The sequence below is a fragment of the Polyodon spathula genome, chromosome 1 (genome assembly GCF_017654505.1).
Source record: "Polyodon spathula isolate WHYD16114869_AA chromosome 1, ASM1765450v1, whole genome shotgun sequence".
NCBI lineage: Eukaryota > Metazoa > Chordata > Actinopteri > Acipenseriformes > Polyodontidae > Polyodon > Polyodon spathula.
In genome coordinates this window covers 711371-725747 of record NC_054534.1, presented here as the reverse complement: position 1 = coordinate 725747, position 14377 = coordinate 711371, and the positions used below count along the sequence as shown (strand labels likewise).

General features: G+C 41.1%; 1 protein-coding gene across 2 annotated transcripts in view; it reads left to right on the top strand.

Moving 5' to 3' along the window:
• Window positions 1-1838: 1838 nt before the first annotated feature.
• Window positions 1839-14377, top strand: part of LOC121305010 (ubiquitin-associated protein 1-like) — a 20885-nt gene continuing 8346 nt past the window's right edge. Inside the window, exons 1-5 of one of the 2 annotated variants that reach the window (XM_041236525.1) lie at window positions 1839-1987; window positions 7583-7629; window positions 8127-8251; window positions 8516-9355; window positions 11670-11873. In XM_041236525.1, the coding sequence (XP_041092459.1) occupies window positions 7590-7629; window positions 8127-8251; window positions 8516-9355; window positions 11670-11873 (1209 nt within the window). In that variant the 5' untranslated portion in view covers window positions 1839-1987; window positions 7583-7589. The remainder of the gene's footprint in view (window positions 1988-7582; window positions 7630-8126; window positions 8252-8515; window positions 9356-11669; window positions 11874-14377) is intronic. The other variant, XM_041236609.1, reaches the window with a different exon arrangement.

Here is a 14377-nt window from a genome sequence, read left to right as displayed (position 1 = left end):
CAGTGCTTAGCTTGTCATTGTCTTTTCTTGAGATCTTTTGGTACTTTGCTTGTATTTAATACTCAATTTGGAAGAACACACAGATATACAACTGAAGTAAAATTTGCTGCTAATTCCTGGTACGAAACCAGTTCCTGTGCTGTAGCTCGGTTTCACGCCAGTCTCCAGTGGTCTAGCTCATGTGACCTACCGACACCACAAGAAATGACTGGATACCAGGAACACACGGTTGTTAATTGAATCCACTGCACTGTACTTGAAAAATACTGTCGGTATACCCTGGATTTATTATCATTATACAGAAAAGAACACAAGAGAATGGTTATTAGTAATAGCACACAAATTCGATATGAGGTTGTATAATGCACTGGGGAGACTGCACTTGGAATACTGTGTTCACATCTGGTCCTCACAGCACCAGGGACATTGTGGCCCTGGAGAGGAGTCCCAGGATTTAAAGGACTGAGCTGCGAAGACAGGCTGCAAGAAGTGCATTGCTTTAGCCTGGAACAAAGAAGAACCATGGAGGAGCAGACATAGATAACCCAAAGCTATTTAAGAGCAGTGCAGAAACCAGGAGGACACGCAAGTGGAAATGAAGTGGGGACAGAGCTAGGACAGAGGGAAGGAGACTCTTTTTTTCACACAGAGAGTGGTGAAGGGATGAAATGAGCTTAGACTGGCCTGATGTCACCTCTGGTTTGTAACTGTTCTTATGCTGTTATGTCATAATACTGCTAATGCTAACAAGAAGTACTGCAGTGGGTTTAACCCCTTGGTTAGCACATTCCTTCAAGCTTATCTACAGATTGATAACAGGAACACTGACCGATGATCATGCTCCATGGATGAAATATCATGACAACCCTCCACTGTTTACTTACGACAGTATTAATGTACTTATTAAACAAAAATAAATATTGTTCCACTGTTTTGTCTGCCTGTCTCTCCACACAGTTACAACATATTTTGTTGCAAGTGACATCAATTGATCCTGCTGTATTGTGTATTACAGTAGAACCTGCCACGTCACATCTGATCCTGTAAGATAGATATTACCCTATGGACCTCTGGCATGTGTCACTAGCACAGACTGCTTCTACCAAATGAACGCTACAGATGGAAACCTATCAATGCACATTTAACCATGGGTTTAAAAAGGTACATTCAGCTGTTAGCACGACAGAACGGAAAATCTGTATAGGAGGCTGTATGGTCCAGCGGCTAAGGACAAGGGCTTGTAACTAGAAGGTTCCTGTTTCAAGCCTCTGACTTGACCCAGAGCAAATCATTTACCCTCCTTGTGCTCCGTCTCTCGGGTGAGACGTTGTTAGTGACTCTGCCGCTGATGCACAGTTCACATGCCCTAGCTTTTGTAAGTCGCCTTAGATAAACGAGTCTGCTAAATAAACAAATAATAATTCTGTTTAACCTTTTACACGCTGTCACTTCGCGTAACTACCCACTTTAACCATGTAAATAAAATGAAGCAATAGATTAGAACAATTCACGTTGCGTTAATTCAAGGTGAAGCAATATATTACGTTTTTACACGTACAGTCGATGAAGGATATTGCAGCTCTGTATGCTCTCCACTGGTCTCAGTCAGTGCTGCGGATTAGAAACGTCAGGAGTAGCGCTGCATTCGCGTTTAATGCAGGTTTCAGCCTGGTCAATCTATGCCTGTGCGTGATTAACACTATTGTAACCTTCACATGAACATCGTGCAGCATCTGACAGGAGCTGACCTGAAGTGCCCTCCGGCAAGAGCGGAGAGCATCGCGTCATCGCCAGCAAGGCACGTCACCTGACCTCCGCGGTGACGTCAGACAGGAACGAGCAGGGGATATTGAAACAAGATGGCGTGCCGCGACGAAGCAGGAAGTAGATTTGGGTTTCACTAAAACCTGTTTCATCGGAGTTTCAAAGAAGAGCGCGGAGGAAACCAGAAGCACCCCCTCAGACACACACGAAGCGGTCGAAAGAGGTAAGATGGTGTGGAAGAGGCGACAGGCAGTATGAAGGGACTATAGAGCGCAGCAATAATAGGACTGGACCCGGGTCCAGGGCTCGCTGTATCAGTTATATAAACTGCTAGACAGCGGTGTGGAGTGATACAGCAGGCCCGGTGCCACAGAACCACATTGAAATGGGTTTGAATGTTTTAAACACCGTTTCAAGGCGTTGGCAGACACAGGCGGTAAGCCAGCTGGGTTTAGTGTCACTGTCACAGGGTAGTTATCGCCAGTCTGTCGCAGGCTGGGGTGGTTTGGGTCTTGATGCACCCCGATGTACTGGGCTTGCTGTCTGTAGCTATATATTATTGGAGGTTGTTGCTGAATTAATTGACATGCTGGGTAACTCCGGCAGTGCGTTTGTTCATCCACTCACACTTCGAGAAGACACGGCTAGACTGACTCCACTGGCTGCAAGTCAGTAGCATCTGTGTCTGCAAACTGCTACAGTGTCTATTCAACTCCGGTTCAATAACTGAGACAAGCTGGATAAATATTATACATAATAATTTATTATAAAGTAAAGCTCGGAGTTTTTCACTCTCTGGTTGGGAGTGTTACTGGATCAGTTGCACCTCCTTCGTGGGTTTGAAGTACACGAGTATATATGAAGCTGCCGGTATGTAGACATGAAATCAATTCTTAGCAATAGAATGCAAATACGATAGATTGTGCCCCAGGTGCATTAACGTTTAATAACCGCGATATTAATAATTCCCTGTTCTAGTTGAAACGGGGGTTGTGGTTTTTAATCTTGTAAACGGGATTAAACAAGTGATTTGTCTTAGTCATTTAATTGGTTCTCATGAAATTTCCACCCGTCCATTCATGTAAAATCGGTGAAACATGGCAAAACATATCCTGAGTGTACGGGTGGGTAAAATGCCATCTGAATCTCAAGAAGGTACTAAAGGAAAATCCCCATCTCAAGTTCGGTAGTGCTAGAGGAACATGTGAAAACATCAGTACTTTAAATTTCAAATCGATTTCGCTTTTGTTTTGTGTTTTGAAATGGTAGAACACAGTCTCTGTTTTCCTGTTAAAGTGCGATGTTGACAGGTACTATTCCTAATCAAGAGTCCTTGGTAATATTGGTGTCAGTTCTTGCTAGGTAATGCTGGGTCAGTAGACATGCTATCGGTTTGAGGTTTCCAAGGACAAAATTACAAATTCCTGTGAATCTATATGTTTAAACCAGTTCTTTTAAAATGAGGGAATCCATACAACAGAGATCCTGCATGAATAGACCTTTTGCACATGGTTCAGGTGCTATTCAGTGTATCCCCCCACCCCACCCTTTTAACACCTTTTTTCTAGTCTATATAGAGTACATTACTAGACTGTAAAAGAAAGCCACTGGCTGAGCTAGAGATTCTACAAATGAAATGTAGGCTGTAATAGCAAACAGCTTGTACTTCAGCGCTGGCATGGACATATTCTAGAGCATGCCTTTTTGCTTTGGAAGCCTGTGGGGGGGGTGTTTTTGTTATTTTTGTGCCTGCTTGTGATCATGCTTATCAATAAGGAGTGACTTGTTACCACTCGTGACAGGGGATTTTGATGTGCAGTATCTTGACATATTTGGGGACGCTAGGCAGTGCTTTTGTAGCTCGTTTAGCACCAGGGCTTCAGAAACAGCCTGCAGTCTGGTTCACTGGGGGATTCAATAACTGCACTGTTTTTAAATTCTTTAATAGTTTTATTTTGATTTTTTTACATTCAGGGGTCTTCGTATAATGTTTGTGTGTGCCCATTTTGGTAGTGTACTGTAGCACTGTGCCATATTCTTCTGAACTCACAAAGAATATAGATTGGCTTCACATTGTAGGATATGGTGCTGTTTCACGATGCGGTGTAAATAACCCATTTGCATAATTAAAAAAAGGGCCCTTTCTATATGTACCAAGAATTAGAAAGCCCACTCCTAATGAGACTAATTGAAACCATATTTAAATCCACTTCCAGTACAACTTTATTAGGATTGTGATGGCGTTGGCATTTTGTTTTTCCAGGTTGTGTTTATTGTTGTGTTTCATTTTGAGTACAGAATGTGCCAGAGGATGCATTGCTGCTGTGATTTCAATGCAGAGGTTTGTGCTCTGCCTGACCTGAGACCTGCAGGCTTGTGGTGTCCTACAGAGGAGCCCTGCAGCTCAGAGTGACATGGTGTCGCTGCGAGGATTGGCACTCGAGTAAAAGAAGGGGCTTCTACATTTTCTCACAACAAGGTCGCGCTAGCTTTTCTTCCTGAAACGCACATGCCCAAAGTTTTGCATCCCATCCATCAAATGTACATTTTAACACAAAGGCTAATGAACTCCAGGGATGTGCATTAGGGTACATTTTTATGAATGTTTAAACTCAATGGCTTATAGTAGTTTTAAATCTCTGTCTGTGTATAGATACACATATAAACACACACACTTTTTATCTTTGTTTTATATATATATATACACACACACACACACACACTAACAGTAGACCGTTCACATGACAACAAGACAGGATTTTAAGCACTGTTTGTTGCTTCATTTACGTGTGTTTTAATATTTTTCTGCATATCATATCACAGCAACAGCATCGCCGTGTCTTTTAAACGAAGATTCTTGAAAAACTACATCCATGCGTGGTTTTTTTTTGGCCCAGAGCAGCTCTTTCACACACAGTACATCTTGCCGTCTCGATAAGACACGGATACTTAATCTCCCATTCAGAATATAAGAACGTATTTTATATTTGTGTTTTTGTGCATTACTACTGCTTGCAACTGCTTCGGTCACTGTGTACTCATAGTCAGAAGTAGATGGCTGAGATGCTGATGAGCAATCTTCTTCATGAGAATCCCCTGAAGATGCTGACTGCTTAGCAAAAAAACTTCCGATTGACAACTGACTTTTTGTCAGTGTCTGCACTAGGTATTCATTTAACTTTAAAAAAAATCTGTAAGGGCATCCCTGTTAAACTAGTGTGGAAAATAACACAAGCACAACGTTAAATTAGGTGACTGAAAATGAAATGCGAGTTAAAATTAGGATCAGGATGAACAATTCAAGTAATTTTCAGCTCTGTTTGACATAAAATTAAAGGGACCAGAATTAGGCTCAGGCAAGATATGAAGGTAAAAGCAAAGGTTTGTTTTGCAATTCGCAGCTTTTTGTAGTTTAATTATGAAACAGAATCAGCTAAATTTGTCACCTGATTAGAAATAGAACCTGAAAACTTCCAGCCCTACTTGTGTGTGTGTGTGTGTGTGTTTACATTCACTTTTTCTAAAACACTGGTTTGATTTCTTAGCAGTATGGGCCTCTGTTAATATGGGGCACAACACATTATTTTAAAATAAAGTACAGTGCCTGGTTAGATACTATCGTATTCATTTCCTGCTTCCCGTCCCATTCTGTGCGTCCAGTGAACGCAAAACAAAATATTTTTCCGTCCAATGGATTTATTTTGTGCCTAGGACGCCAAATTTTGCCTTAACGCAACCTCTGCTCACTGCATAATATTTTTATAATTTCTTTTATTACAGTAAAACCTGTCCTATCCCACTGAATTGGTTCCTGGGGTCCATCAGATATGTGAAAATCTGTATCTAAGGGGGAGTCATTTATTTTGAGCTGAAATTGCATGTTTTAAAAAGCAGAACAAGAACAACAAAAAAGAAGTGTGCACACAAACTGCTTTTGAAGCTGTTCTCCTGTTCTGTTTTACGTGATCTTCCATTTAAGGGATAGGTTACATCCTCTACATTTTATTAATACTGCTGCGAAAAAGGCTGATATCGTAGCTCTCCCACGAAGGGAAACGGATTGACAGAATAGAAAATGCCAGGTTGTGAGAGTTTGTGTACTGATCTGCATGAATTTTTTATCTAAAGTCTGTGACATGCCACGACTCAGTTCTTTGGATTTTGCCAGATAAAATAAATAAATACAAATAAGTCCTTTAACAGTGAACAGCCATGCGGGTCAATTTGACCCATTTTGGATTTAAAACGTTCATTACTCTGCCGTTTGTAAATCGTATGTGTATGTCAGTTTTTCTTTAGCTAGATGTATGAATACAATATCATAACAGTGTTTAATAGCCAGAATTGCACAAATAATGACATTATAATCGGTTCTACCTAGAACCGCCACGCTGGTCAACTTGACCCATGCTTTACAATACATGTTGTTTTATGGGGTTTTTTTTTTAATGTAATGTAAGATATTCTATTTTTTTTTTGTAAATGCAGCAAGCATGACAGGCCCCTCCTCCACATATTATTATTTTTATTTCAAGCCTTTCTGTGTAGACTGACTACGAGACAGAGATTGCTGTGATTGTGTGTTTGTACAATTGCACCAAGATGCCAACTCAGTGAAAGCCTATATTTTTCAATGTACCTGGGAGACAGCAATCCTTCGTTTTGTTCCAGAAATGCAATGGGAATATATCAGAAGGAAATATATAATCTTGAAAGCAGTCATTTTTATTGGAATACGGCAAGCTACAGTCAGATGCATACAGGAAACCGAAATGACAGGTAGGATAACAACTTATGTGCCTAATATGAAACGTATTTTATATATTCTCTTTTTTATATTACTTTTAGAAAAAAAAATATTTTGGTTCTACAGGTTTGTATGTCCCAGTTTACACAATAGTGTTCAATGGAACTGCGTCTGTGTTTACAGCACAGCTCCTGGATGCAGGCACAGTCAGCTGGCAGACGTGTACGCGCCTCCATAGAGTACAATGCAGCCAGCATACCGGAAGTGGTGGTATATTTTATTTTTAGCTAGTCTTAGAAACAATTTTGGTTTTACAGTTGTGTGTATACATACCCGTTTACACCTGTACATGGGTATATGTATAGACCTGTTTCTTTTGAAAAGTTTATTATTTTTCACTGTTTGTAGTCATGCTGTATATGTGCTCATTATAAAAATAAAGCATTTTATGCATTCTATTTAAATACGGTGTTTCTGCGATGCAAATGTTAGATATGATGTTCATGAATACAACTTTTCAGTTGTATCCGATAGTATGTCTTTCATTTTCATAACGAAGCAGTTTAAAAATGTGCGGGTCAAAGTGACCCGCGTGGCGGTTCTAGGTGTTTCGACGATCCGGCGGTTCTAGTGTTGAAATGTTTCTATTTAGATGTTTCCACCATATTTTATTCAGTATATACAGAGTTGATTATAAATGTTGTGGTAATCCAGTTCAGAAATGGAAGTAAAACTCCTATTGCATAGCAGTTTGATCCCATTCCTGGTTTTACTACAAGCTTGATTAGCCACAGTGTATGTGAGCTTGTTACTTATACACTGTGGCTGATCAAGCTTGTAGTAAAACCTGGAATGGGTGTACCTGCTATGCAGTCTGATTTCCATCCCTGCTATAGCTAAATACATTGCCGGTAGGAACCACTGTGCGAGAGTGTCGGTTATAAAAATCTTGCTGTTAGGTTACAGCATGTGTTGGCAAGATGTGTTTTTTAACCCTGTTACCCAATTTGAATGTATAAGTAACTATGCAAAGTATACTCGCATGTCATAAACTGCCTTTTGTTTTCTCAGATTCTAAATGGCTTCAAGGAAGTCGGGATCAGATATTCATAACACTGGTGAGTGTGTGTGAGTGTTGACAAGTGGTCACTGACATTTATTTTTCACTGTGTCTTTGGTATTCTCTGTAGCTTTGAACACCTTTTAATGACTGATCCCACTCTGCCAAGTTCCTGCAGTGTGTCTTGCTAAAACAATCCTGTGCAGTCGAGGTGCTGCTGTAGATTCCGTTTCTTTCCTAATGACAATATATTTTATTTGAAGATATTTGGCTATGATGGTAACCACTCAGACAACCCATAACAAGAAGCGCCCCGAGAGAGTGTAAAAGCAGTGACCACAGTATTATGCATAAGACTGCATGTCTACACTAAATTTGTAAATGGACTATACTAGGAATAAACACTGACTATTAGAGTTTAAAATGTATAGTTACTGCTGTATAAACACCAACATTTAAAGGCTAGCTTTTTGCATGCATATTGAAAATGTTTGACCTATTTGTAAATGTTTCTTCATGTTTTGATGCTGGACTCCATCGCCTCTTCCCTTCCAGGGCCAGTCAGTTACCTGGAGGATGTTTCCTTTAAAATCGGAGATAAGTTCAGAAGCCCTGCTAAAGTAGGCTTACCCATTGGCTTCTGTGTGCCTGACTGTGCACCCCTGCTCAGTGAATCACAGGTAAGTGAATTGATAAAACAAAACAAATCACAAGCGTGATTGTAGACATGTTGGCATGGGATGTAAGCATTTATAGGTTACCGTGTTGGAACCTTGACCAGCGTCTCCAAGTCTGTTTTCTCCTGTTCGTAATGATGCCTCTCGGTTGCTTTGTGCTGTGAACTCCTTAACTCTTCAAGTGATTGTAACTGAAACTAATTTCCTGAGGCATGTGGAAAGACAGCTCAGTTCTCTCTCCCCTCTCTCTCTCTCTCTGTGCTGCAGTATGACTTCTCCCTGGAGATGCGGACAATACAATGGGCTGAGGAGCTGGATCGGATCAGAGTGTCGCAGGAGCGTGCCAACCTGAAGGCGTCAGGGGAGGAGGAGCAGCAGCAGCAAGCTTCAGAGACGGGTTCAGCCAGAGAAGACTCCTCCCAGACCGCCCTGCCAGTCCCTCCCCCTCCCGCCATCAACCCAGTCATGGCGGGACTCCGACACAACGACATCCTGACCCCCCTTCCGGCCCCCAGCTTGTCAGGCCCCCGGCACAGAGAGCCTAGCCCCCCGCCGCAGCACAACAGCGGCTTCAACCTGGCCGACTTCGAGTGTGAGGAGGACCCCTTCGACAAGCTGGAGCTGAAGACCATCAATGATAAGGAGGAGCTCCGCAGCATCCTGCAGCTGCAAGCTGTGAGCCCACCCAAGCAGCCTGACCCAGCCTGCGATCCCAAACCCCTGATCTCCAAGCACCTCCACAAACCCAACGGCCTGGTAACACTGCTGCAGCTGGATGAGCCTGGGGGCCACGTCTCCTCCTCTTCCCTGGGGCCCAGGGGGCCACTCGCTGCCTTTCCCTGCAACATCCGCTCCCTCTCCTTCCCCAAGTTCTCAGAGTCTGAGGATGAGCTGCCCCCGGCTTACGACAACCACAAGAGCTACAGCACTATGGACGCAGTGTCCAGGGGCCCCGGCCTTCCCAACGGCACCTCCGCCTCTTTGCTGGGGGCCCTGCTGCACGGCAGGTCCAATGGGCAGCCTCCACTGCACTCTCTCCAGGGGGACCCTCCTCGCACACAGCCCTCCTCGCTGGCCGGGCACACGCAGAACGGGGCTGCCACACAGGTCTGACTTGTTGCAATGCAGCCGGTTTCTTCTGTTTACCATATAATCCTTTAAATAGGCCCATGAGATTATGCAATAGGAGTGGTCTTATATGCGGGATAATCGCATGGGCTGCAGGGTATGCAGGACTATTTTAGATAAGATCTGAAGAGAAACAATTCAAATCTGTTAGAAGTCCAGTCATAAGGCTTTAATGTGCTCTTTTGTCAATGTTGCTGTCAAATATTACCTTGCTGATATGTAGCACAGCAGATTTATAAATGTCTTGGCCCCCGGGCCTTGCATTTACACTTCTCTTAAACCATGGAGGAGCTTACACTCGGAGACAGGATTGTGCTTTTTCAAAGAAACGGCCTCTACCCCAGTATAGGCACATGGGTCTGTTTGCATGACTGCAGTACTGATCGTGGTTGAAAATGTTTCAAGTTAATGTTTCTGTGCTGTCTTGCTGAGGACAGCACTACCAAAATATGTGCAAACTACTAAAGAGCTAATAAAATTGAGCAGTGTGTACTTCTCCTGTTTGGTTGATTTAATGATAAATCTTACAGTTGACCTGGGATGCAGTTCCATTTCGGTGACCCATGCCGACTGGATGTGCCCTTGTACTAACTTTAATATTCAGTGCTGTACCTCTCAGAACAGGGTATACATGTTAACGTGGAGGTGACTGTTTGAGATGCAGGGATTGGCACAAGAGTAATAAGGTTGATTTGTAAACGGGGGTGATCTAATCAGTATCCTATTAGCACAGGTTGGTGCTTGTGTCAGGGATGGAATAAGACTCCCATTGCATAGCATTTTGATACATTCCTGTGGGTTTATTGAGACACGTCTGAGCTTGTTACCTATATTCTGTGGCTAATAAGGCTCCTAATAAAACCTGGAGTGGGTCAATCTGATATGTAATAGGAGTCTTATTTCCACCCCTGCTGTGTTTATTCCAGCATTAAAAAAAATAAATAAAAATAGAAACATTTAAAAGCAGCTGTTTTAATGTTGGTTAGTGATTGGATGAAAGCTCAAAGCTGTCTTGTCTTTTTTTTGGATCCTCATTCAGAGATTAAAGTAACTGCTTGATTTTGCACGGTACTGCCCTAGCCTCCTGTAGACCTATTGCATTTGGCTATAAACTAGGTAAACTGGGGATAGGAATGTTTGAATAGTTTCTGTTGGAATACACGGGGTCCAGCATCTCTGTGAATTCGATGACCCGAATGCAAGTCCCTGCTCTGGCGCTCCCAAGGCAAATCCTTTAGTGCAAGCAGACAGCATCACCGTGGAAGCTGCTAAACTTCACCTTTACTCTTCAGAGGAGCCGGCCGGGTTGTGTACTAACAGTGTCCAAGACGAGGTTTCTTTGTTCAATGGTCTTGATTTCCTTAGGCACAGGTTTCTCCTGTTTTACTGAATTAAAAACAGAACTCTTTGAAACTTGTACCAAGACACAGTTGAGCAGCAAAGTCACAACACGCATCTCTTCCTGTTAACCCTACAGTAGCATAATGCTGTACAGTACAAAACAGTACCAGTTTTTGCTGTATTCGGAATAAAATAAAACGTATCCTATAGCAACCTAAATGTTCTCCATCTGTTTAATTCCAACAAATAATAACATTCATAAAATAATCGGAATAGTGCAAATATTGTAACCTGGCCAAAATAATAGGAAATACTTTCTAACATTACAATAGTTTAACATTGCTACCAATTACAACTAGCCATTAAGTACTGACATCAGATTACTTTGTTTATTCAATAAACTGTAAATAATTCAGACAGGAAACATACCTGGTTGTACTTTTAATGGTCAGTGCAAATGCTGACGTTACTCCATCCATTCACAGAAAGTCAACAGTAGATGTTTTACATTGAACTGCAGTCCTGCGTTAGACTCCTTTCTAAGCATCTTGATTTTTCTTATTAGTCATTGAGTTGTTCTGCTTAGCATCTAGTATGCCTTTAAATTCACTGTAAAGTTAATTACCTTTCTAATTTCAATGGTACCCAGGTTTGTCTTCCTTCTTTTAGCACTTGCTGTATACCTTGTTTAATTTCAGTTCACACATTCACAGTTTGCCAGCGCCGTGCTCCCGGAAGCTGCTTCATGACTCACAGCGGCTGCAGTGTGCCGTCGTTACAGGGAACTCAAGCGTGGATCTGTTAACATTAGCTGAGAACAAGGGAAATATGACACTGACCCATCCCTACTATAAACTCTTACTCTTGCACCTTCTGGTAATGTGTGATTGAGGGCCCTCTGTTTGATACTTCACTAAAATAGTTTTAACTGTCAAACTGTGTCCCCTTCCAGTCAAACTCCCTGAAAGCAGCTGGTGCTGCTGAAGCTGTGTCAGTGGCTGCAGCGACTCCCCCTGCTGTGCCGGGTGATTACTGCAGTGATCTGCTGGCCCTGTCCCCCAGCGAGCGGCAGTGTGTGGAGACCATCGTCAGCATGGGCTACTCCTACGAGAGCGTCATCGGAGCCATGCAGAAGCGGGGTCAGAGCTTGGAGCAGGTAAAGCTGCAGGCACTTCAGCACCTCATCCAGTCCTGGGACTGTGTGTATCACTGTCCACCGTGACAATACAAGCTGGACCTCAAAGGTTTGTGAGACATGAGCAAAAATCCCCCCCCTTTTATATTTATATTTATATATATATATATATATATATATATATATATATATATATATATATATATATATATATATATATATATATATATATATATATTATAATATAAAATTTATTAGGACATGTCCCTTCCTTTACAGGGAAGAGAACGAGGATCTAGTACGAGTTCACGATCTTAGAGTGAATTATTATTATTATTATTATTATTATTATTATTATTATTATTATTATTATTATTATTATTATTATTATTCAAAAAACAACCCAGCATGAAACCCCTGTTCTCTTATTTCTGGATTCTCTTTATAGTTTTATATTTATTTACAATCCAGCATTGCTGTTAAATTGTTTGAACCAACTGCTAAATCCCAATGGAGTCAGTTTATTACTCGCCTTCATAATAATAATAATAATCATTCTCTTTTATTAATAACTTGAAATTGCCAAATAAAACAAAACATTCACTGAGTAACGGTTATATCCTCCATAATTGTAAATAATATTGTTTAAAATAAATGTGGTGATTGAAATAAAACCAAGCTACAGTGTTACAGGATGTGCAGTCAGTGCCTGTCCAACAGCACTGGTTATACTTCTACTGTCATACTGAGCTCAATTCATGGGTTTGCAGCGATCCTGAATTTCAAAGCGTGCTCTCAAACTGACGGGTTTCATTTGTTGTTGTCTGTAGAAAAAAGTTGTTTTTTTTTGTTTTGAGAAGTGAAAGCACGTTTAGCACGCATGCGGTACAGCAGATTAGATGCACTTCGGTGATACTAACCCACTTTCTATCCAGTGAACTGTCAAAGTTAATCAAAATTAAATAAATAAACATCCCATTGACAAGTCCTTCAGTTAGAGTGCTTTGCTACATAATGCGGTTCTGTGACTAATTTTATATTCAAATGATGACGACGCTCATTCAGTCCTGGCATGCACTAATATGGTGCTGCAGTAAATGAATTACAGTATGCTGGGAGGGACAAGGCAGGCGTGAGATTAACATGCGTTAAAAAATTAATCCACCAAAAAACGAACGTGTTAATCGCAGAAGTTAACTGCAATTTAAGTGACTGTCCTACATGGAATCTAAGCAGTTATAGATTCAAACTGCTGTAGTTTCATCATTTATTTGAATATTTCTATTGTTAGAAGTACCATGCCCCCGAATAAAACTATACATTAAGTGCAAAGCAGCAATTCAGAGACAGAGTATGCACCCAGCTCCCCCCAGCACTGCTGGTGTCATGTCAACACAAACCCATCATCAGTTCTCATTAAGTGGTGCTGTAAGAGGGATGTTTCTCTATGAATCTGCTGCTGCCTTTTCAGCTTCTCATGTTGCATAACCCATTTGAGATGATGGCTTCCTATTTCCAGTGTCATGAAAACACCTTGGGCAAAATGTAAGGGTGCCTTTACTAAAGGGGACTTGTGACCTAAAAAGATAGATAGAGCACATTGAACTTCCAGGCTAACTTCACTGTAACGAACCCCCATGTGACATGGAGAAATGTTGCTTGTATCAGGGTGTTCACTATAACAGGGTTTGACAATTTGCAAGCACAAGTGTATCAATTTTAAACTGTTATCTATATATATATATATATATATATATATATATATATATATATATATATATATATATATATATATAGCACTTTTATGAAGATTACTTCACACTGATCAACATTTAAATGGTATGATTAAATCAAAACATACCATAATAAATTAAAAGAAAGCATGTCCACTTGCATGCTGAATACAGAAATTGCACGTCCTTTACCTTGAAAACAATATCTCGTATAGATCGCTCCATATTGTTGTGATTCTTGGTGCACAGTTTGCAGTTGCCTCCTCACACCCGTTGCCTGGTTACAGTTTGTGTGAAGATGGCGCACAGGGAGCGATTGCGTAAGTCACTCATGATTCACACTACAGTAGGTTTTCTGTGGATCAGCCTTATCTTTGAATTAGCCAACCACGGTGTTTGTTTTCACTGGGAGGATAACACATTCACACTGAGAAAGTCCAGTGTCATCATTGTATCCGGTTGATCCTGGAAAGTGATTGTTCTAATAGGGCTAAGTTCTCTTCATAAGAATCAGTTCTTGCTGTTGGAATTGTTAAAACTAGGGTTTGTTATAGTGAAGTTAGCCTGTATAATCTTCACGTTTGGTATGCTTCGTATTCTATGATTCTTTCTCATGTCCAGTCAAAAATGAGCATCCAGCCATATCTTGTAAAAACTCATGTTCTCATTTCATTTTGTAACCTCTAGTCTTTTTTTACACATCAATTTTGTCATGCTTACAAACCATTCTATCAGATGCCATTGTCCTTGCATTATATTCACAAAACACATCCCATTAAAAGTTTCACTCAA